The sequence below is a fragment of the Mus caroli genome, unplaced genomic scaffold (assembly GCF_978045245.1).
Source record: "Mus caroli unplaced genomic scaffold, Mus_caroli_1 scaffold_16, whole genome shotgun sequence".
Lineage (NCBI taxonomy): Eukaryota > Metazoa > Chordata > Mammalia > Rodentia > Muridae > Mus > Mus caroli.
The window spans coordinates 39,299,765-39,325,021 of record NW_028227271.1 but is presented as its reverse complement, the minus strand read 5'-3'; the positions used below and the strand labels follow the sequence as shown (position 1 = coordinate 39,325,021).

Genomic DNA, 25,257 nt, shown 5'->3' with positions numbered 1-25,257 from the left:
ACAAACAAACAAAAAACAGCAAAAAGCAACAATGCAGTATCTTTTTGAAAAAATTACCAGGAAGCTGTTTCATCAAAAATCTACACACAGGGCAGGCTATTCATCCCTCCCACAAAGTTTCCTCTGAAATGCCAGGAATTAATATATCCCTTCTCTAGTAAGGAGCCTGCAAGGGTTCATGAGCATATCCAGCTTCTGTCCCATGAGATTCTATCACTTTAACAGAGCAGAAGAGCCCTCATCATGAACACTGCAGATCAAACTCAGGTGGGCTTCTCTCATTAGCAAAGTGAAGTTACTTAAGGACAGTGCTCTATTGATAGGCGTTGGACATGGGAAAACATTTTACCAGTGAATCTTTCTACTTTCTTTTAAATAAGAACCATGGAGAATAACGTCACAGAACCTTAGAGTTTAAAGAAGCCCACAAGATCTCCAGTGCTGTAGCATCTTGTCTTACTGAAGACAAATCAAGGCAGATAGGCCAATATGCTGCACACCTTTCTCTTGTCCATTCTAGGCAGCCATGGGGAGTGGTGGTAACACTATTTGATTACATAGAGTGCTCATTAATGTCGTAGTTGACCTAAAAGCTCCTCAAAGGTCAGAGATTTGTATTTGCCTCACACCTGCCTCATCTCCTGAACCCCTGTAGAGTCACTAAGCCATGTAAGAACACTTTAGAAGGAGGCACAGAGGGTTTAAAATAGGTGGAAGACATTAGAATATGGTTTATCCAAATCTCTCATTTTTTCCCTACTGACAGAGATTTAGTGAATTGCTGTAGACCTCATAGAATTTAGATTGTCTTATTTTGGGATGAGGGAGGAGGCGCAAAGCTAAGCCTGCCACTATAACTTCTTAATCCTGTTTTTTGAATTTCAGGGTCACTTCACCCAGATAGCCGATCATTCTCTCTCTCTCTCTCTCTCTCTCTCTCTCTCTCTCTCTCTCTCTCTCTCTCTCTCTCTCTCTCTCTCTCTCTCTCCATTCTCTCTCTCTCTCTCTCTCTCTCTCTCTCTCTCTCTCTCTCTCTCTCTCTCTCCCTCTAGGCTCTTTGCCTACAATAAATAATGAGATCTAAGTCAGGTCAATGAGATGACAAGATCAGTCCATTATATTGTTTGAAATAACAGTTACAGGATTTTGAAACTGATGCTGACTGCTAGGTGTGGTTTTGATTGTAGATTGGAATTTATTGTTCTGAGTCATGTCTAAGCTTTTGGGAATGACTAGTAGCTGGTGAGCAACCTGTGGGAGGTGCAGTGTTGCACAGAGAACCCACCCATTGCTTTTTCAGAGCAATGACGTTTTCATTCCCAAGCACCAAGGCTTCTGTTCAGCTGTGACAATCTGCTTGGCATCTGGAGGGGATCCAGGAACTCTGAAGAATCACCATAAGCTATCTAATAAAACTTCTGAAAATCCATGTTATTAGTTAGTACTTACCAATAATGCTGCCTAAGATTAAGGACAATCTGAGTGACCCACACAGGCCAAAATGAATTAGTTACAAAACATAATTCAAAGGAAGGTAACTGGCTGAGTTCTTTATGCTAGCTGGTTACACACAACTTAATTTTTTATTGGTTCACTGATAACCAGTTTGATTATCTAGATTGAATATTGAAATTTTAAAAACACCATCCACAATCCTCAGTGCATTTAATCCTTCATTTTCAGTATTACCACCACCACCACCACCACTACCACCACCACCACCACCAGCAGCAACAGCAGCCCAGCCTCTTGAACTTATGATAGGCCATCACCTTCCTAATTCTAGGATTCTTTCTGTAGCATCCCTCACATATACTCAAATGTCTGCTGATGACCACTGGGTGGCCACCTCTGTTGTGTCAGGGAAGCATGTTTTCTGACTTTAAGCCTGTGCAGGACATCCTACATCACAAACACTCTCTGCTTAAATGCTCTAGTGCTTAAGTTTGAGCTTTTCTTTTTATGTAAGGTTCCTTCCCATTCAGTGACCTCGTCTCACTTCGAGAATAGCTCTCCCTATAGACACCAGACAGTCCTGGTGACTCCTCTACTGAGTGTTTCTTACAGATGACATTTAAATAATTGCACATCCACCATTGGTCCAAACTACAGTTTTGTGCATGTCATTTTCTTCAAATAGCAACCTGGTAGAATCATGTAGGGAGACTTTTTCTCTCTAGGCCCATCAGGATTTCTCTATGAATAAACCAATTTCTTTGAACCTTATTTATCTTTTCTGCCAAATGGGACATGTAAGGTTTGCAGTGCTAAACCATCCTATTATTTTCATGTTTGAGTTAGTCTCTTGCACAGCCACAAAGAGAAAAATCTTTGCCGTTGATGTCAATCAAACATGGAATACTGGGTTTCAGAATGAAATGCATTGTGACTTTGAAATACAAGGAAAGAAGGCTCATGAAAAGAAAATTCCTAATTGTCTCAGGATGTTACACTATTGAGACTCAGCACTGATTCACTGAGCTTCATTTTTGACTTGTGAGGGTTTGAATACTTGGGTGTATGTCTATGCTAGGTTTGTTATATGCTTCAGTTTTCCAGAATTAGACATTCTTTGTCTCATCTCTGTTCTGTCCTCATCTGACCCCATTAATATGTCTTTATTTCAGTTGTGGGCATGGAGTGGTCCAGACTACAACTACTGCCTTTGAACCTCAGCTTCAACATCTGCTGGCTGTGGAATTTGGGTCATCTCTACTAGGTTTTATCTATCTCACTCTCATCACATTGACAATGAGTGTTATAGGAGCCACTTGTAAGGGTTTATGGAAAATAAACTGAGTTCATATGTAACAAGCATTCAAAGCAGTGCCTTGTGAAGGCAATGCTCAAAGAAAATGTGCTGTACTTTGTTCATGTTTGAAGATGTTGGCCCTGAAGTCTACGGAAATGATATCTCTAGAATAGTCAGAGTCATGAGGGTCAATGGGTTCTAGATCCTTCCCAAGAAAAGTGAGAAATCCAAGTGTGGATCCATGGTCACATGGAGGAAAAGCCCACTCCAGATTCTCTATCCACAGAGGTATAAAGGTCAGTGAGGTATGCACGGATTTGATGGGTAGTGCCTCTCTCCTTCTCTGTCTCTGCCCCTGAGACAGTCCTAAGCCCCATTATTTAGTGAGGAAGAAGGAAAACATTCTATTTATCAGGATTCTCCATACCCAGTACAAAACCACACACTTTCACATCCCTACATGGTGTGGCGGATGCGTCCAATAAAAGTAATGGGGAAGCTACCTCTCCAAATTTGAACCATGCACTTTGTGACTAGTTATGAGGAAAATGATAACCTCATAAATGACGTGGGTTATATTTATTGTCTTTGTTTTACTGTTAGCAACATTTCTCAGTAATATTGCCCAGAAATAAGCATTATCTCAGTCATAGACACTTTTAGGTATAGAATAAATGAACCCTGTGTTTATTTATTTTGAAATTTCACTATCATTGGATAAAACTAGTGTTAAGAAAGAGGATTTTTCTATCACATCTTTAATTAGTCTAAATTTAAGGAGATTCTCAATTGGGACAAACTGTGAATTCTGTATATAAGAATTAAGTAACCTGACCTCCTCTCTCTCTCTCTCTCTCTCTCTCTCTCTCTCTCTCTCTCTCTCTCTCTCTCTCTCTCCCTCCCTCCCTTCCTCCCCTTTCCCCTCTCTTTCTCTCTCTCTCTTTCTTTCTCTCTTTCTTTCTCTCTTTCTTTCTTTCTCTCTCTCTCTCTCTCTCTCTCTCTCTCTCTCTCTCTCTCTCTCTCTCTCTCTCTCTCTCTCTCTCCCTCCCCCACCTCTTTCTTTGTTTATTTTTGGTTTTTCGAGACAGGGTTTCTCTGTATAGCCCTGACTGTCCTGGAACTCATTTTATAGACCAGGCTGGCCTCGAACTCAGAAATCTGCCTGCCTTTGCCTCCTAAGTGCTGGGATTAAAGGCGTGTGCCACCACACCCAGCCACTTTGATTTCTTCTATTGTTAAGGTTGTGTATCATACTTCATGGTGATGGCCTAGAGCATACTTACATTACATTATTTGTACAAATGGAATAACCACAACAAAACAAAACATCTAATTTGTAGTGAAATTTAGGCTTTAAAATATATTAGTTTTTCTTATTTCTCATCCAATAAAATCATTCATTGGTAGTAACAATTTTACAAGAGACCATTGCAAGCAACCTGATGCTAGAGAGTGCATATTTTTATGTGTTAATGACTCAAAGGAGCATGATAACATGTTTCTGAGATAAACTGTGTCACATGTATAAGGCAGATGTATAAGTCATACTACTTTCTATCTATAAACTGCAAGTGGTAGCATTCTTGGTAGGGAATTGGACTGACCATTGCACAAGCCATTGTAAAACCAAGAGGATGGTATCTCTTTTATGTTCTTTGCTTGGAAGGCCCTGGTTGCAGACAATGATGCTTCAGTATGAAGGGCTGGGATGAAACCTTCTCAATTCTATCATTCTGTGTCATATCATTGTAGGCAGAATTGGTATTTATCACTCTGAAAGCACTGATTTTGTAGGAGTGGAGATGGCTAATTGGTCTAATAAAAACACACAAGTGAAATGGCCCTTAAAATTATTTGATTGCCTAGAGGCCGGTACAAATGGCAGTGTTTTGCAAGACACGAAGAATATGGGAAATCCGATAAAGCTGCATCTTAATAAGGGCTGGGTTTCTTTTCGGAGCCTTTTTGAAACTTGTCATTCATACATGAAGAAGTAGACCTAAACACTCCTACTGTTTTAAGATTTACAAGGACAGGAGAAAGAAAAAAAACCCTAAGAGAAACCAGATGTTACAAGAGAACCATTTCTTCAAAATAATCTTCAAAATGAGACCCTGAGGAAGATGAGGATGTTTCTGATTTAGAAAAAAAAATTGTAAAAACAACATCTGAGACCATTTGACTCCATCTCCAACTTCCAAGCAGGAATGGCATGATGCAAGAAAATTCTGATCATCTCTAAGAAAGATGTGCGTGCTGGTTATTGTTCTAGAAGCCAACATTAGAACATCAGAACAGTGAGTTATTCAGGTTTCAAGCCTTATTGGTCAAATGCCTCCCTATTTCAGTCATGGTAAATTAAGAGTCTATAGTAAGAGGAAACATTTTGAAGTGTCAGATACAATTTTACTAAAACCTGTTAACCCTCCACCTAACTTTTAAAGTGCACAGACACTTAAGAGAAATTCTGAACACATAAAAAATATCAATTTTACGCAGACAAAGAATTATCGGTTCTTGGGTGGCAAGTAGTAACTATCAGGTAGCAGGAAATAGTGACATTAAATGAATGTTTTGAAAGCATTCAGCTCAGACCTTGTTTCATATCATGAAAACTGCAATAGTCTTTATTAAATAGAAATGAGCAAGATCTAAGAGCTGATTTATGTATAAAATGTGATGTCCCTCTCAATTTAACTTCACATGCCTTGAGTATTTGTAAGAGCCACCTTTTCTTTTTTTATGCTGTTTCAAACCAGTCCGTTACGTAAGAAATTCTTGACTGTTCACCTTTTTCTGCTTTCCGAATACAGAGCTCAGGATTGTTTCTATTCCCACTGTTTTAAGAGAAAATGTATTCTATGAATTTGTTTATTCACTTATTTGATGGACACATGTGCCTACAGAGCTAGAGTGATACAGCTGCCCTAGTGTTAGCTTATCTCAGTGGTTTTCCCATGTGGCAAGGACATGTAGTGGATTATTTGTATATGTGTGTACATATACATCTGTGTAGTGGGTAGATAAAGTAGGTAAACAAATGAGTTTACATGTCACTCCTTTCTTTCCTTCAAATACTTTTTACTCTTTTCGTCCCTTCAAGGTCTTTGCCACATGAATTGCTTTGTAATCACTTCCCTGTATCATATCCTTTACCATCAATATCACAGAGATATTCTAAACTGCATGAAAAGCAGGCACTATAAGTTGTAGGATTTTGCTTCTGTATTAGTGGTAGTCTGGGATTAGGAGACATACTGAAATAGATTCGAATTCCATCTGTGTTGCCCTGGAAAAGGTACCCATATTCTGAGGCTCACACCTGTCAGATGGTAAAGCTAGCACCTACAGAAAGGGTATTGTAACAATGCATGAGGTAACAAGTGTAAAATGTTTAAGATAGAGTCTGACATGACAGTAAATGACAGGTGAATATGCCTCCTTAAACATGTGCTATCTTAGTAGCAGTTTACTGCAAACTCTGAGGCACATAAATGCTCAGTGGATTTCCCCTGCCCAAGAGCCTCACAGCTCATAGGCACTTTGTTCCCATTTTTTAGAATGGAAAAGTCAGTGACTGGCTCAAGATCACAAAGTTAGAGTATAAATTCCATGAGAACAGAAGCTGTGGCTTTCTGTCTTTCTCCAGTGCACAGAACAGGATGGATAGCGGAACACAGACAAGCAGAGCGTGAACTGAACCGATCAAGTGCTCTGAGTTATAGCAGATGGACTTGCTAGAAATAACAAGAAGGGAGGCTAGAAAGACAGTTCTTCTGGGAATGTGAAGAAACCCATGTGTGAAAGAGATCAAAACATGTGAATGGCTTGTTCTCATAGGAAGAGACACAGCATTGGGAGCTATTCAAACAAAGGATGCCCTTAAATAAGGAGCCTGTCTTTCTAATTCTTAAGACACATCCTAGGAGCCAAGGCAGCCAATGTGTCTGCTCCAATGAGCTAGGGGCATCATGGGAGTACCTTACTTAATGAGTGGCAAGTCAGTGCTAGATTAAGTGGGTAGAGGTTGGAATCCTGGTACTTTAGGATGCAGGATATATTAAGAGGGCATTACTGGCTCTCTGCCCATCTTGATATGCCAAGTTACCTGGTCTAGTATGAAGGAGTGTGGTGGAATTACAGACGCTTCAGTAAGTGTCCAACTTTTATGTAGATTCCGGGATCCCAAACTCAGGAGTTTTCTTTCTTGCACAGCCAGTGTCTTTACCCTGTGAGTCACCTTGACAGCCCTTAATTTTCGTATTAACCCTTACGGACATCTGATCGTAATCATGTCAGTGAGGTCAAGTCCTTTGTCTTGCTTCATAGATCATATTGACAAAAACTGGGCTCAAGTCATGTTTACTAGGTGATCACCTCGATGCTTTTTCTTCTTTTTCCTTTTAAAAATGAAGACTATCTTTGAACAAAATAAGGGTTTTTTCATGAGTCCAGAAAAGTCTATTGGAGTGACGAGAGAGACTATCCATCTGTTTCTGCTACTGTAGAATAATATGCAACTCTGTGCCTGATTTTATTTCCAAAGGGGAATTTGAATCAAGGTCTTTTTTTTTTCTCCTGATACCAGTATAAGCTTTACAGAGCTTCCAGAGTTCATACTGGCTCCAGTTGACCTAGGGACCTTTTGATACCAGCTGGTCTCAATCATGTCCACTCAGCCATATGACAAAGAAATATGGCTGAAAATTAAAACAGAACAAAACAAAACAAAATCCTCCAAGAACATGTCTCAAATTCATATCCCCTGGCAAAATCAGATTCTTAAGGACAATTGACCTGTAGGCACTTGCATTTCATACAAGATCACAAGGCAACTCTGCAGTCTGCAGAATGAAGAGTTTTACAGAAAGAGGCTTTCTTAAAGACAGAAGTTTCAGAATCACACAGATGATGTCAGAGTTGGAAGGAGGAAGAAAATCTGATTTTCCCCGACTTGATTTTATTTTAATGCCTCACCCACTAAAATGCCAACACCAGAAGTCAAAATGTCCAACTGATGACAGGAATGTCCAGTAACGTATTCTTGTCTTTACTCAGCATGAAGACCTTGCCCCATCCTATGGCTTATGGAACACCACACTTAGTTCTTGCAAGTAAGTGCCCATGCTACTCAACTCTCCCAAGGCTCTAAAGGTCTTTTGTTGGCTTCTGTGTCTGGGGACATCTGCCTGTAATTGGAATTATCTGCCATCTCCTTCCTAACCTTCATTCAGAGCAAGTCTTGTCCCAGTGGTGAATGAGGACCCGAAGCTGAGACATACTACCGTCCTGTAAGAACTCTAGAAACAGAAGGGAGCAAGAAGGGCAAGTTCCCCACTGGCAAGCAAAGCCTCCCAACTTCCAAAGCAAATGTGAGAGCCTTAATAAAGGGAGTTAAGACAAAGGGCACTACCCAAAGGCAAAATCTGAAGAGCAAAAGGAATACAAAAAGACCTTCAATCCCAGTCACAATCAATATAAAAAAAAAGCAATAAGGAGATTTTTTTCGATAAAATTGATGATTTTGAGGAAGTCTAGATATCCTCTTCAGAGAAATTTCCAGGTATTTATGAGAGAGTGAATTCCTAAGTGAAGATCAAGGAGAATGTAGTTTTCCCTCCTGAAAAATCTACTGAACGAGATCAGATCAAAGCCCACTCATGGTCTTTAGTTTATCACTTGTAAAATACATCCTGAGATAAGTGATGGGAAGTGCAGCCATCCTCCTTGATCATTGTACCCGAGGTCCTTCTTCATTTTCTTGTTTTATGTGTGTTTTTGTGGTTCTATGGTGTGTGTCATCAAAGGGTAATATTGGAGGTAGGTCCTCACCTTTCTCTGGTTTGAGATAGTGTATCTATTTTGTTTGACACTCCATGCACCAGGCTGTTGGCTTTAAGGTTTCTGTGGATGCTCTTGTCTACACCTCCCATCTTGCCCATGAGCATTGGAATTAGGGAGGGTTGTTACATGCTTGACTTTCTGTAGATCCTGGGGATTTCACTTCAAGTCGCCACACTTGGGTGGCAAGTGCTTTGCCCACTGTGCCATTCCTCTAACTCTTTGTCCATTTTCTTATTCATGCAACCAGTACTTGTGCAACACTACAAAGTACACAAAAGCCTGGTTGCACATGATACTGTGGATGGACGTATCAATCCTTATAAGTCATGGCCAGGTAGTTGTCTGAATGGCATGTCTACACATTCCAGTGGAGCTTTGTTCTCTGTGGTTGACTTGTAAAGGCAGGGAACTAATCCTCATTCCTGCTTATTTCTGTTATCTAAGCAGAGTGGAACCTTTCCTTCCATACAAAATTGCAAGGGTACAATCAATGTTTCCATGTCCATTTTTCTTTCAGAGAACATGCTTTTACGATCAAAAGAGGTTTTGCAATTATAAATACTCCAGATATTTAGAAATGCTAAAAATATGCACATTTTTACTTAAAATGTGAATTTTTGGTAGCATGAGCATTTAGCCACCTCTGAAATCAGGGTGCCTTTTGCTGTCTTGGGAATCTTGAAACCTGGAGATATTTTTCCATGGAGGTGTGTGATTATTTCTTCCAGCCACCAGGTGGCAGTATCAACTAGGGTAGCTTTAGGCTTTTCACACAGCCTGAATTGGGGGCAAAGCTGTGTAGACTTATTTGAAGTTTAGATCGTGAGGCATTCTTTCCATTTATCTTCTCACTGACAGAATTAGGAATGTGGGTTCTTCACTGTGCTACGTATTGGGTGGATTTTATTTCCTGGTCATCATTGTCCTCATTGTGCTAGCCCAGTTGTGTGTGTGTGGTGTGTGTATGTGTGTGTGTGTGTGTGTGTGTGTTGTGCATGCTTTTTATAAACTCCTAATATGGTGTAGTTTTTAAATATCTGAATAATACATACTGGATTGATGACTGATTCCCTAGAGTCAATAAAATATGGCTCATGCCTTTGGATTTCTATGACCAATGCTTAACCTCTTGAAATGTCAGTGTTCCCTTTGTGAGTGCGAGAGCAAAGTTTTCTCTAAGGATGCAGTAAGCCTACATATCCTACCGGTGCTATTCTTGGATCGTAGCATACCATGCTTTCAGAATCTTGCCTTTATTTGGCTAGGCTTTAGGCCATTTTCCTACCGAAACCCTTGTCTTTTGCCTCTTCCATCCAAAGTTTACCAAGGATGAGGGTGGACAGGCTTGTCTTCTTCATAAAAGCACCAGTAGGAGCAAGCCCCAGGAATCTGAGCAGAGACTGAGATATGAACAAGAACACTGGCCTTTGAATCTTAGTGACCCTCAACCTCAGTCCCCCAGGCTTCTTCACTGTTTCTCTCTGTCCCTTTTGAATAAGCATCTGCCTTATTATGTTGTTTTAGCCATTTTATACTTTCTGCTGTAGATACATAGCTGAAGCCATGTCTATGCTCAGCAGTAACTTACTTGCCAAAGAGGATCTGTGACTGAAAGACACTGAGGAATGGCTCTGGAACCTAAGGGAGGGTACTAAAGGTCTCCTGAAGCATGCTACCCCGCCCCTTACCCTGAGAGCCACGGAGCACATGCTAGATGACACATAGCTGGATCACCCATGGGCAAATCCCCACGTATACTAGAGTACCACCCTCTAACTGTTCTGGAAGAGGCTTAGGTAACTCAGACTCAAACATGCTTTGCCTGCCATCGACCCATTTTCATTCTAGTATCAGGGAGCTGCAGGTAAGATGCAGAAACTGTTAGCTAAAACACACTAGATAATACAGCCAGCAGGAGTTAGGGCGATAGAGAGGCAAGTGCACTTTTAGCATGAATGAGTAAAGGGTTTTGCTCACTTCTGGGCTAAACTGTAATGTCTATACAGGCTAATTACGAAGATTCTCTGAAAATTCCCTCTGCTCATTATCCTAGTTCCTTTTGTAGAGTATCCAGAAGACAAAATGATTTTAATTTTGGCATGTAAGCCCTTAATTATAGTATGAATAAGAAAAATCACACCTGCTATTTGGGGGGATGTTGAGTGAGGAAAATGTTTGTTTCTTTCCTGTTTTTTTTTTTTTTTTTTTTTTTGCATAGACACAATGGAATCTGAACTAGGAACTGAAAGTGGAAGGTATTCATGTTAGAGTTTGCTGTCTGTAGGTAGGGATCAGAGAATCTCATTGAGAACAGGGCTGGTAAGTTATAACAGGGCATGTGCACACCGTTGTGAATTCTCCTAACTGGGAAAAGCACAATCTCCCAGGCAGCTGAGTAAACTCATAAAGGAACCGTTAACAGGAGCTTCATGAAATAGTGGGTCAGACTCCTGAAATTTGCTGCAAATACCCTGCTGTTCTTGCTGGAGGCTCCTGCAGATGTGAAACACACCCTGGGTTCAGTTAAGGAAGAACGGTCTGCTCTTGGCAGTGAAAGGGAGCAGTTGACTTAAGCAATATACCCATCTTTGCTATCTTTGCTTCTCCCCAGTACAGGTTTGGCATAGAAGAAGGAAATAGAGAATGTCACCAGCCCAGTGACAGCTTGCCATATTTGAACGATTTACCTAAGCAAGGCATTGTCTTGGAGACTATCATAATAACTTGTGTGATTGTTTATGATTGTCAAATTGACAGGATGCAGAATCATCTAGTCTGGGAAGCTCAGAGCATGCATGTGAGGGACTATCGACAAATGTTATCCTATGGACACACATGGGCTTTTATTGAGTAAGTTACCTGAGTAGGAACAGTCACTCTATCTGTAGGCGACAGCACTTCATGAACTGGCTTCCTGAACCAAATATGAAGGTGAAAAGGAGACAGGCCTTAACATTGACTGCTCCTTTCTTCCTGACTGTGAAGGTAATGTGATCAGCTGCTTCAAACACCCTGATTTCCTTACCATGATGGACCGAACCTTGAACTGTGAATCAAAAGAAATCCTCTCTTCCTTCACTGCATTGTCAGTTTTTATTTATTTATTTATTTTTTAAATCACAAGAACAAAAAGTAGCCAGACAACTTGTGACTGAGACATGTATAACAACCTCCTTTTACAGAAGGGAGTGCAGGCTCGGAGATGTCATTTTTCGTACCAGAGGTCACGCAGAAAGGAAGGAGCAAGGGAGGGATTAAGCTTGACTCACGGTCTATGGTTTACTATCAAATTTAGATAGAGGATTAAGTCTGATCCAATACAGCAGACATGTGAAAAATCAGACAGTGTTTAAGATATAAGTGATACAGGGCTCAGTGCTTACATTTACATCAGGTTTTGAGAATCCATGTATGTTAAACTATCAGGGTTACAATGGAAGTAAATACAAAGGCTTATCAACACTACTTGGCTTTACTGACTCAAAGTGGAAGAAACCCTTTTGATGCTTACTGAGTCAAGGCATCTTTGTTCCTTTGGCATCTTTCCCTTAAAGTGCAGAGATGAGGCTTTCTTTATCTAATGAGTATCTCCCTTCATGGCCTTCAGTTTACTCATTATTTCAAAGATCATAAGGAAAAAAAAAACACCAATCAAACCAAACCAAAGGAAGAACAGAGAAAGCAAGACCACAGCCCTTGTGCTCTCTAATCCCACCAACATTGACAGTAATTTACTTCAGAAAAAAAAAAAAGCCACTGTGGAGACTCAGTTCTACCTTGTGCTCCAGGCTGGAGTCTTTAAACATCAGTGAGAATGGCTTGATATGCTCTCTTCTCAACTTATCGCCACTCCGCAAGTCGATGGTATGCTCTATTCTCTTGTTAATTTCCTCAGGCCCAGACTGGACATGCAAAGCTTGTGCGAGATGGTTTGGAAGCAGATTTATTGAATTTCTTGTTAGGGCAGCCAGAGTCTAGAGGGAAAGCACATGCAGATACAATAAACCTGCTAGTCCCCTTAGGATCCAAAAGAAATGCAATGTTGTTTTAGATCATGTTGCATTGCATACAGTCACAGCATCCCATGCACTTGTATTCAGTGGAGCCTACCACATGTGACCAGTTAGCAGCCTTTGGTTCAGAGAAACACAACCTGGCAAAATGTCACAGGGAGAGGAGTGATCTCTTCCCTCTGTGTGGCTGAATTCCTTTGGTTGAGGCATTTAGGGAGTTGTTGCCTGAGAAATGGGAGTCACCACTATTTCTCTAACCTGGCACATCCCAGGTATGAGAGAAAGAGAACCAGTAAGAAACAGAAAGTCTGTGTGTCCAAAGATCACAGCAAAGGGATCTTTTTCCACTGAGCAGATTCTACACTTTGATGAGGTCATTCACCCAATGGTGATGAGAAGACTCAGTGTGCTTCCTGATTGGCAGTTTCATTTTAAGCATCTCTCAGACACAGATAATCATATGTGCCAGGCTCTGCTTCTCAAACTTGACAAATATTAATACAGTTTATTTACACATAGAAAGTTTTCTTCCAAGAGAAACCATTATATATCTATATTGTCATATAGATATATGTATAATATTCTTTAGGCAAAAAAAAATGCGAGCAATTTCAGCATCTCACTGTTTCCCAGGATTACACAGCATGAGGTGGAGGAAGATGTACCGCCATGGCTGGTAATTGGACATGGGGACGTGGATGCAGAGATTGCATTGGCTCATGAGGACATGTCAGAGATCTTGTCTCCTGGCGACTCAACCGCCACTGATAAAAATCAACTGGCTGGCTGTAGCCAAATGCAATACTCATTCACAGTTCCAACTTAAGATAGCTCATTAAAGAAAACTTAAAATTAAATCAAAGTATAAGTTGGCCTAAAGGGATAGAGGAGTAGAGGAGTTCCATCCAGCATCAAGGATTTCCCTGAGTGAAGAATGAGGCTGTGGTACATCTATGAGGAAGTATAAACCCATAGCCTCTGTTTGCCTCTGCCAGCCTTTTAATTTAGCTACTCTTGGAACACAGGCTAGGCTGACATCAAATTATAGATCATCTCAGGAAAGCACATGAAGGGTGGTGGAGAATTTTCAGATCCTCTGGCCTCTATCTTTCATGCATCAATCACCTTAGAGATACTTGATCAAGAGCTATGACTTTCTCAAATCTGAGATGAACCCACTGACTTTAGGAATCATGGACTCTGGCCTCTTTGAAGTCATATAGTCCTTTGAAGGAAGTAGAGACCAATGTTGCAGAAAATTGGACATCAGGCTCCAGAGGGCTAGATTTCCTGAGGATCAATGTGGTTATGCAACCAAGGAAGCTAAAATGGTTGTCCCTCAGTGGATCTCCTATTTGGTTTCATAGACAACAATTCTTCCCATGTACTTTGGCTATAACATGCTTTTCTGCCTTGGAGAGGAAGTGGAAGGAATACTCAGGTTGTCTCTGTCTGGACATTCATTATGACTGAGGTATACCAGAACTTTCCTCAGAAGTCTTTACAGCTGGAATCCAATAGTTACAGTATATACATGCATTTGCAGTGACACATCTCCATTGTTGTAGATAATTTTAATTTTCTTACAGATTGCCTTCTCTTGATTAAATCAAGCATATCCACTCTACTAACCCATTATTTCTGAAGCTCTAACACTCCAGGATTCACAGGGCAGGCAAGTTTCAAAACATGTTTTGGGGACAGATTTGTTACAACAGCAATGTTGGCCACAAGTTCAGGTTTAGGGCAATTGTACTCAATGAAAGATCAACATTAAATCAACTAAAAAAGACGAGCACCATTATTTCATAAAAAGAAGGGCTTGGACTTCTTTTCCTAACAAAATGACAGTCTTGGAAGCAAGGATAAGCTTGAATTAATTAATTGTTAACTGCTTTCTAGTAAGGCTGCGGATCAAACCCATCACTTTGCACACATCAGGTAAATGCTCTTTTATTGAGCTATGTGCCAAATGAACACAAGCAATTAGGTAACTTTTATACTTTGCCTTTATTTCTTTTCAAGCTGATACGGGCTCATGAAAAATGTCATCCGGAACTGATGCTAATCTATAAGAGGCCTTGGAAACTCGGGGTGAATTTTGTTGGTTGCTTGCTGATCAGAGGATTCTATGTCATTGATCACTTTTATAAGGCAGTGACCAATGAAATATTTCCTGCTCAGAATCCCCTACATGGTCCTGGATATCAATGAGATATTTGTTCCCAATGAGAGTAAATTTGTTCTCATCCCTCTTTTCATTTATCAGTACTATGGAGATGTAGGTACTAGCTGGGAAGGAGACACTTCCATCTTCCATCCCAGTGTTGTGGTGGAGACCCTCAGCTATATTTAGGCTACATATAATAAAGAGAAGAACCAAGTCATCTCAAGATGTCAAGCAAATTGAAATAAAGAACAGAGAAGCCAATTATCCTACTTTTGTGTAACTCCTATGCACCGAGTACATGACTTTTGGGGTAACTACAGCTTGGGATGATCATAGATACACTATACCAGAGAAGACTGGAATTTTGTCCTATGTTGATCTTAATGGTCTGATGCTGCCAATATTGGAAGTCTAGATACGTGTGTCTTTACAATGATTCGTTTGTAAGGAGTAACTCGGAATGTGTGACACAAGTCATTTGTCTACACAGAGTCACATCAGGATAATCTCTTTTTAATAGCACAACATTTTTCTTCTTTATAAGTCACCTAGCTATAAGAGCGAGTTTGAGATGAGGTCAAAACAGAACTGGAGTTCCCAAATGATTCCAGTTTTAAATTGACCTCCAAATTGTGAATACAGAATAAGAAACACAGGTGGAGGAAATATTATCAGCACATTTGATTATGAGTTGCACATACATAATTGAACATATATTCAAAGTCCACGTTTAATATAGATGTGATATATTATTTAACATTCAATGATACTGCATATTCTTTTTTGCTGGTGTTTCTAGGTTTTTGGGAACTCAGGACAAAGTAGTCATATATTTCACATTAACCAGATATCGCCATGCTGTTATAAATAGATGCTGCTATAAATAAATGATGCTGTTCACCTTATCTGGTGCTTTAGATATCAGTGAGGTCAGAACAGCAGCAGAAATGTCAGTTACTGCTTGGGTTGAACTTTTAGGTCAGACTTTCATTGCAAAACAGCTGCTGTCTTTCCTAGAATTATTCTTGTTCAGATCCATATTCTCTTCAGGTATTTCTGTAATCACTCTCTTCCCCACAGTTCTTAAGACATACCAAAGTCCAGAGGTGAATTACAGACATTCCATAGCCATGATCTTAAAGACAGGATATAGCTTGAGAATGTGGACGCTGTGGAAATTAGCACCACAGGGTCTGGGGAGCCCTTTGTTAGCTGAATTTGAGTGAGGGTGGGAAGATCATCATTTGGTTTATGCCATGAATATTTTTTTTGTAAGATTCATCTTCCTTTCCTTTGAATCCACTTTTGCTCTGATTCTCTCCAGGCCCTGTCACTTCCTGGGTGGCCTTGACATTGTTTGGCCTTGTTTTTTGGTACAAAATTTAAGGCTTAAAGTATCCCTGTGAGACCCATCCAGTTTTTCATTGAAGATAAGGGAATCGGAATGGATGTAAGAGCTAGAAGATGGGTGAAGATCTGTGAAATGCCACAGCACTGTAACTCAAATGCACAGCAGCTGAGATCCCTCTATAGGGTGCATCAACTACCAGCTGTAGATGGAAGAGGGTTTTAAGGGATCCCCATTCCCCTCTGCTGAACTTTTTGTACTGATTCAGAAAAGGAGGAGTCATTGCCCTCAGAATACCCACTGGTGGCCCCAACAGAGTCCAGTGTGCAGTTCCAATCCTACAGTTACGCAGATAACACAGGGTAAACTAAATAGATCACACAACAAAACTGACAGTTATAAGTCCTGGACAGAGGTCGGCTGGTAGGGAGGAGGGGAATGGATGGACGCATAAAGGAGACCCAAAGCAAAGGAGTAAATGTAAGCACACCCTTCCTTCATGACACCGATGCAGATTTTGCAAGTCAGCTTACACAGCCTCATGACTAAATCCTCCCAATTCAGTCCTTCCCCATATGTTCCTAGAAGCACAGACATCACAGGGTTCTCTGTGATGCTGCCGGTCTGTGGACCAACCAGGCAGGAAGTGTGAATTGAATATTTGCTTCCTGTTGCCTCTTTTACAGGAGCCTTTTTTTTTCCCTGACAGTTACCCATGACAGTGCCTCACATTTTCTAACTATAACTCAGCACATGCTTGCTAAACATACATGTTCTTATATCCACTTACTGAGATCTCACAATATATATGACCAAGATAAAGTCTAAAGGATGAGATCCTTTTAGCCTCTGCATTGTCCAAATGTTTTGACCCCAAACTTCTTGTTGAACTTTTTTTCTGTGTTTCATGGGATGCTGATTTGGGAACAGTGGTCAGAGTTCCTTACTTGCTTTTATTCCTTTCTACTTGACTGAACCAGTTTCTGAATAAGATCTATTGGCACTCATCCTATGATGCCTTCCAGAATGCTGAATTACCTCCTTCAGGAGAATAGCCACCATTAGATTCTAATTCCTCAGGAGCTCCCTGGGTACCCTGGTTTTTACACATGAGGTTTTCTAGTCTTTTCATGCTATATGTAAACTCCTTGATGGATATCAGACTCCATCCTAATGGGTGATGACCTGGACTGGAGTTTGGCCTCCTGATAAAACCTGACCTCTTCAGCAGTTACTCAGTCCATTTTGTCTCATGCACCAGAGCACACAGATCCTGGCCACATGTCTGACCTGTCCTTTTAAAAGTGAAATCAGACATGGTCTCCTCTGGGGAGCCTATTTTGAGCCTACATTGTCCTTAGCAGTTTAATTAATTTCTTGAACACATATGTTAATCTCTGATCTTGAAATCGGACACAGTGCCTCATCTATGTTGATGTTTCCAGCACCTGATGGGTTCACTCTTTTATTTTTTTTTAAATGAACACACATTTAATGAACAACTTATTGTATGGATGTAAGGTTGCCTACATGAAGATTATCTCCAGAAAGGTGTTGCTGGTCTTATTATCAAATGTCCTATTATTATTTTCCATTCTTCCCTACATAACTCTACATTTAAAAAGATCCTCTATTCCAGATCTAAGTAAAGAAAAATATTTCATGTGCTTTATTTCTAGCTTTTGATCATCAGAGCATCATGAAATAAAAGATACAGCCATGACAGGTGACATTCCAGCCAAGAACAATAGCCTTTAAAGGTATCCTCACAGTGCATCTCAGTATGAGGGCTTCCTTTGCATTTGGGGAACGCAGAGAGTGCTTTCCCCACTACACCTCCCAGTGCTGCTCTAGAATATCAGAGACCTGATGTCAGAAAGGGATAACTTTAAGTCTTTTCTTGAACCTTTCTTTTCTAGACTTTCTTTTCCTGAAAACTTTCTTTTCTTGACTAACTTCAGCTTGAGCAATTCCCTTGAGCTGGCTTGCTTAAAAAGGTTAAAGAGAAAGGGCTCTGTAATTTTTTTCTTTTTCGCTCCCATAGGAGGTGATTGTGGTAGCTTTGGTATCCAGCTACAAGAAGTTGTGACTGAGGCACTGCTCACTGCTGCTTTAGAAGGCTTTGCCGAGGATGATGGGTTGAGCAAACCTAGGCTTTTCCCACTTACACTGAGCAGGCTGGTCATTTCTCAAAGATGGCTTCTTTTCAGTTTCATACTTGAGTCTTCACTAAGAAGTAGGAGGGTCAAAGGCTCCTTTTACTGACTGTTTGGACCACCTTCCCATCATTTCTGGGATAGCTTGTGCTTGGCCTTGAGCATCCACCACTCTACTTGCCTGCTGCACACAGGGCTGGGACTATGGGAAAGATATCATCTTTATAATTCTAATGTAGCATCCTTGGTCCTAAAGGACATAAGAATAATACTTGGACTGGATGGGAATGCCCCATGTACACACAGAAATTAAATTTATTTCCTATACTGTTTGTTAAAATACAAATCCAAGTTTCCTAAGAGGAAGCTTTTCCTTTCCAAAAACTCATATTTTTGATAAAATATAATCATGTGTAATATATAAGATGTGCACATAGTGGGGTTATATACACATGGTGGGGTGAGTGAATCATGCCAATTTACATATTCACCATCTTTAATTATTGTCTTTTTTTCTTTGTAAGAAGGCTCTTTTTATTGGGATATCTCCAACACTCTGGATTTGAGAGTTTATGGAGACTGTTGTCACATTTGTGAAAGACAGAATTGTGTTTCCCCCAAATCTAGAGATGAGAAGCATAGATTTCTTTGAACATGAGTTGAAATTTGCTTTTCTTCCAGAAGGCACAGAGTGGTCTTTAAATAAACATCAATTGCGTGACATTTCTGAAAATACCCACATAAAGTCTTCAAAACCTAAATGTAGCATTTCCTACCTCTTATAGGAATAAAATCTATAGGAACTTGGACCAGTCCCTACAAGTGAGGTTCAATAGCCAAGGGCACAGCTTTCCATGTTTTTGTGAAGAGAAAATGAAGTATTACATGCAAACAATCTGTTTTATGCACTTTTCAGATAAGAATCTAGTTTACTTTTCCTATTACTTATGGCAATAAATCTCCTCTCCACATAAAACCAAAGGGATATCTAAGGTCTTGCTATGAGAGGGAATCTTCAGTGTCTTCCCCCAGAAGAGCTTTGAAGTAATTTATAACAGTCTTATAGCTTGTACTCTAGGAAACAGAATAACAAAGGTTGAAACGTCCCCTCTGTTTTTTTGAATGAACAGTCTAGAAATTTCTAAGAAGCCTATCAGAGTATTCCAGTGTCATTTGTGTCTTGTTTTTCAAAGTCTAGACATGTGCAAATAATGTCAGTTCATGGCCCAGTCAATAGGGGCAACTGTTAAATCCTACTCCAGGAGAGGACTCAGTTTCCAAATACTGTCTTCATGGTAAATGGAATAAAGACCAAAAGTTCTGTGAAAACCTTTGATTTGCTTTTGTACCGTATGTCATAAAATTTTAAGCTCTCTGAGATGAAGAAATAGCACACAAGCAGCAAGACACCCATAGTGCTGGATGATCATACAGGAGACATTTAGTAATTTGGTACTATTTTTGGTCTTCCAACTTCACTCTTGATCTTTAGCATGTATGAGCAGGTGCTGTTATTAAAATAGTTTTTGTATTTGGGGACTTAACCCCAGGAATATGTAAACACAGGGTCCCTCTCTTTCTTTGTGTGCTCCATCTGGTGTTCAGTACCTCAGCCTTGCTGTTTGGCTCTTACTACTGGCTCACAGCTTGGGGAACAGAGATACCAATACTGGTCTTTATTTTCTTGGGATGGGATATGTACAAGTGATCAGGTGAGGCTGAGCCTTTAGGTATGGCCACAATTCCAGATGACTTGATAGAAGTCTCAGAACAGAATACTGTGAACCTAAAGGAGCAAACCTCTAGCATCTGAGACTTAGTCCCCAATTCCTGGTCCAATTATCCAGTAAACATAATTATGGACAAATGCTTTCTTGCGCTGACTCTCTCTTGTCTGGGAAGCTTGTTTTGATTCAGGATTGTGTCACTCAGGTGTGGAAACATGGTGGTTTTACAATCTGGGCCGTTTTTAATGAAACAAGGCAGCTGCGAGTCTTCTGCTGCTTACTCGAAACACTGTGGGGCATCTCTTTCCACATGAAAAAATTGAAGACATCTAATGGGAAGTACATTGCCAACTGAAATGTCAGCCTTAAAACAGTGTGTCCATGGTAATACAATCAAGAGATGCAAACCCCAATCCTGACTTTTTGTCAGGTTAGAATAAATGCAATAAAGAACAAGACCTAGGGAGGGAAAGGGACCCCTGATTTACTTGTGAGTGGGAGAGAGAGAAATTGACACATAATGGTTTGCTTATGGGGACAAAGGAAGGTGTGAACCCAAGTAACTCCAGTGCTGAAATCATTGAGTCAAAATGCCAGGCTGTGTGACTGGAGAGGTGACCACTATTCCATGGACAAAATGATCTTGAGTTCACGGCCTAGAAAGTTTCAACTTAGGAATTGAATGAAGAACATATATAAGCACCCAAATCATTCAACCCCCTGCCCAAAGGAGAAGGTATTTAGACATTCTCATAAATGCAAATACTATGAGAAAATATTGTTTATGTTGATGTGCCTGTGTGTACATGTTTATACAGGTACATGTTTTCTTAATCAAAATTTTCGGGAAGTTTAAAGGTTACCTAAACTTTAATCCCCTTCAAGGATAGAACTACCTTTTGAGTCACTGATAAATGACCCATGACTGGTGTTTTAATTATTGGTGTGAAAATGATTTGTTCAGATACAATTATATAATATACTAATCAAGCATAGTTGTCTATACTTTTATTCTTTATCTTTATTTGTGTGTGTGCATGTGCAGCCATGTGTACATGTATGCATGAATGCACATGTATGTGTATAGGAGAGAAATACACACACACACACACACACACACACACACACACACACACATATATATATATATATATATATATATATATATATATAGAGAGAGAGAGAGAGAGAGAGAGGAGGTGGGTAGGGTATGGGGATTCCCATGAAGGCTTGATCCCCTGGAGCTGGAGAGAGTTTGAAACCCAAGAAGAAACCAGCTTCTAGGGAAAAAGTGTTTGGGACTTTGGCTGTGCGTCCTTTCTCTCACTGTATCCTTCTTGGTGCACACTTCCAATCAGTATTGTCTTTTCAATCCAGCTTCTCTAGGTTGCTATCTCAGTTTTTGTTCATGAGCTGATCTCTTAAAGAGTGTTTTTGTAGCTATGTACAGACTCTTTGTTGGTAGTTACCGCACACGAGATATAGGAAACCTCACTGAACTTCAGAATCTAAAAAGATCCTTTAAGGTATTCAAAGAGCTATCATGAATCTAATGCTTCACCACCTTGAATTCACTGATAGGGCCTGGGGATCCTTGAGAAGTGTGTGTGTGTGTGTGTGTGTGTGTGTGTGTGTGTGGACTTTCAAAAGCTGAGCACTTTCTCAAGAAAAGCCACTGAAGTTGTGTATTGATGCTAAATCAACTCAAAATAATAATGTATATGAATAGCTACCATGTGTCTTACATTTGGAAACAATTGGATATAGTTAATGAAAAAATTTAAGCATGGATGCTAACAAAAATACCCAGTTTCTTTGCATAGCTAGAATTACCTCAGGGCAATGAGACTTCTTCAATGTTTCAGAGCAGTGATATTAGTAAGAGACAGCAATTGGGATACATCAATTAAGAACTGGATAAAAGATTGTTAGCAATCAGAGCAATTTATTTAGGAAAGAAAAAGACCTTCATAGATATAAATTTCATTGTGTCAAAATAATGGAAGTTGTCCCTTGTGACCTAAGTTTGGGGACAGTTGGGCATAGCTTAATAAAGAAATTTTACCAAGGACATAATTACCCTAGGCATTGGAAAGGTAGGTGATGGGATCAGTATAAAATAAATCCCATGTTTCCTCCTCAAATTAAGAGATTCAGTTCATGAAAAGTCCAGGTATTTGCTATTGTTCTTCAGACCTAGTTCCATATGTTTAAAGTATTGCACTCAGTCCAGGCCTGGAGGTACAGGTCTGAAAACCCATCTCTTTAAAGACTAAAGCAAGAAGACTGCAACTTCAAGGCAAATCTGGCATACAGAGTGGATTTAAGGCCAACTGGACCAACTTAGTGTGAGTCTGTCTCAAAATTAAAAAACGTAGTGGGAGCTGATGATATATATATCTCAGTGGTTGAGCTTTTGCCTAACGGTGCAGGCTCTGGTTTCCATCACCACTATTGTACAACAAACATACCAGAACAAGCAAACAAACAAGCAAACCCCACTTACGCACACTTGCTTTCTGTTTGTCAGACCATAGTTTGTGACTTGCAAATACTAAATCAATCCATGGTGATAGAGGAATCTAAGTGATATCCTTGTTAAAAAGTTCCCTTCCATATTGTCTGTAATGTAACCACAGGCTGTATGGTGTCCATTTGCAAACTTAAACAAGGGTCTAATGTAATTCTGTAGATGTCACATTAATATATCTAACTGTATCTGTTCCACTTACATCTACCCAAGAGCTTCAGGGAAGGGGAGGGTAATTAGTCAAAGTTAATGGATCGACTTGTCTGTTTAATCTACTAAGTACTCCATGAAAGGCTTCAAATTAGCTCGCCTTTCTGAACAGAGTAAAAGCCAGATCCTCTAATGACTCCTTGGCTGAACTCAGCAGCTGTCTTCAGAGTCAAGCTCAAGGGAATCTGGGGTTATAACACCAGGAAAAGCTGTGTTACTAAAAGATTATAGATTAACTCCAGGGAATTTCCCAAAGTCTTCCATATTCTCAGCCTCAATCCAGGACATATCTCATCCAGGGAACACACCAAAATCCAATCTAATAGTAACATCGTTAAAAACAAATGAGAAAAATTTGCTTTTAATTTTCTGCATAATAAGATGGAAGATGAACAGAAAGAGCTGAGCTTGAGAAACCATATTTTTCAATACCACTGTCTAACATTTTGGGTGTTTCCAGTGGAAGCACTTTGAGGGTAATTTCTGTGTAGGAAAAGAGAATCCCATGCTTTGGTTTGAAGCAGTGAGAAGCCAGGCTAAGAGAGTAGATTTGCTTTTTTTCTTCATTGCTACCATGCTTTCTCATTTCTGGCTTACCTTTTCCTGTAGATCTAAGCTTGAGCGCCACCTTCTTGGAAAGGTCTTCCCAGATTTCCTCAGATCTGTCTTCCCTCCTTTATCACACTGTCCTATAACCATAGCACTGTTCACACTGAGTCTCGTGGTGCATCAGTATTTATCCTTAACCAAAAAACCCGGAGCATTCAGGTGGCCTTCTCCATTTCTCTGCATACACACCAGCACCTCACCTAGCCAATTGCAGTCACTCCACAAGTAGACAATGAATGAGTAAGTGAGAGACACTTGTTCTTCTTCAATGTGACAACTAAAGTGAGTTTGAATGTCATATGTTCTTGTCTTGTGAGCATATATATGCATGCAAAAGGGCCTGGTGCTTAGTTTATAGCTTAATACTTAGGTTCAAAAACAAGGAAAGGACTAGATCCGAGAGATGTTACTTGATGAGAAGAGAATAATTATGTTAAAGAAGAGGCAAAATGCAATGGTTCTTGGGCTAATAATTGGATATTTATATTCATGGAATCAAAATTTAGTTATACAGAGTGCAACAAGAATGATATCTCATTCTCTGGTTATGAAAGATTTTACTTCAAATGCTTTTCATCACTTTAGGATTACAGTTTAAACACAATACTTATTTTATATCATGGTGATTATCAACTAATAAGACACATACTCCTTGGATTTGGAAGGGAGTATTCGGAAGTAGCCATAACTTATAAGACAGTGCAGGACCCAGCATGTGTCCATGGTGGTCAGAGCTGAGAAAAATTCTTGGTTTAGCCATTTTAATTCTGTCACTGTACACAAGTACACAGAACTGTGAATGAAAAGTATGGCTACCTGAAATGTCTTAGTATCTTACTAAGTTGGGAGATCAAGGCTATTTTTCCATAGCATGATCCTTCCATCTCTCTCTCTCTCTCTCTCTCTCTCTCTCTCTCTCTCTCTCTCTCCATCCCTGTCTCCCTCAATGGTCTTTCTATGAAAACATATTTTTCTTGCCATAAATATCTAATTAAAATTATTAATATTCTTCACAAAAATTTATCAGCAATGTAAAAGCTTCATCCTTGGCATCTTCTTACAAATCCCGAGTTTAAGTTCCTTTTTTTTTTTCTGCTAAGGCCACTTCAACCCATGATCCATTACCTAGGAGGCAGTCCAAGATGTTTCTTAAAAGTCTAAGTCAGATTACACTACTGTATCACTTAAACCTTCATATCACTCCCCTGGGAATGAAATACAGACTGCAGAAGCTTGAGAAACTAAGCTTCCACCTGATGTTTTTGCTCCTGAAGTTTTTTTTTTTGTTTTTTCTCCTCAGCTTGCTATGCTCTAGCCTTGAAAGGCCTTCTGTAGCATACTACAGTGTTCCTTTCCTCAGAGATCTTGTGCTGTTTCTTCTGCAAAATACACTTATCCTGGCAATTTGTGCTGAGGGTTCTTTTAACGCTTGGATGGAATCTTCAAGAAGGTATTTTTGAGAATTCTTCCTGAAGAGATTGTGTTTATTCCCTAGTCATATATCTTTACTTCTTCAATACCATTCACATGTTTTGGTAAGTTTCTTCATCTCCCACTTTCTTGAAATCCATGATCATGGAAGACCAAGGCCATTCCTATGTTTTCATAATTTGACTACCCACATCTAGATTATTGACCTGTTAATTCCTGATGATCACAGAAGCTCAAACCTAGTTACAAATTTAGAGGCTGTACCAGAAGAGCAAAATATAATATTTAATATAAAACCAAAACATTATTGAATACTCAGCTTTGTTTGTTTTGTTTTGTTTTGTTTTGTTTTGTGTTTGTTTTCCTTCTGAGATACCCATAACCTTGTCTTCATATTTGTGTCATAACAAATACTCAGAATGTCTATTTTAGTTCGCCAACTTCTATGTTTGTAATTTTAAATTCTG

General features: G+C 39.7%; 1 protein-coding gene across 3 annotated transcripts in view; it reads right to left on the bottom strand.

The window, feature by feature from the left end:
• Adcy8 (adenylate cyclase 8) overlaps nucleotides 1-25,257 on the bottom strand; it is a 218,216-nt gene that overhangs the window by 56,121 nt on the left and 136,838 nt on the right. For 2 of the 3 annotated variants that reach the window (XM_021183267.3, XM_021183268.3), the window contains exon 8: nucleotides 12,373-12,570. The exons of the other annotated variant lie outside the window; for it this stretch is intronic. In XM_021183267.3, coding sequence (XP_021038926.1) covers nucleotides 12,373-12,570 — 198 coding nt within the window. The remainder of the gene's footprint in view (nucleotides 1-12,372; nucleotides 12,571-25,257) is intronic. 3 annotated transcript variants of the gene reach the window in all.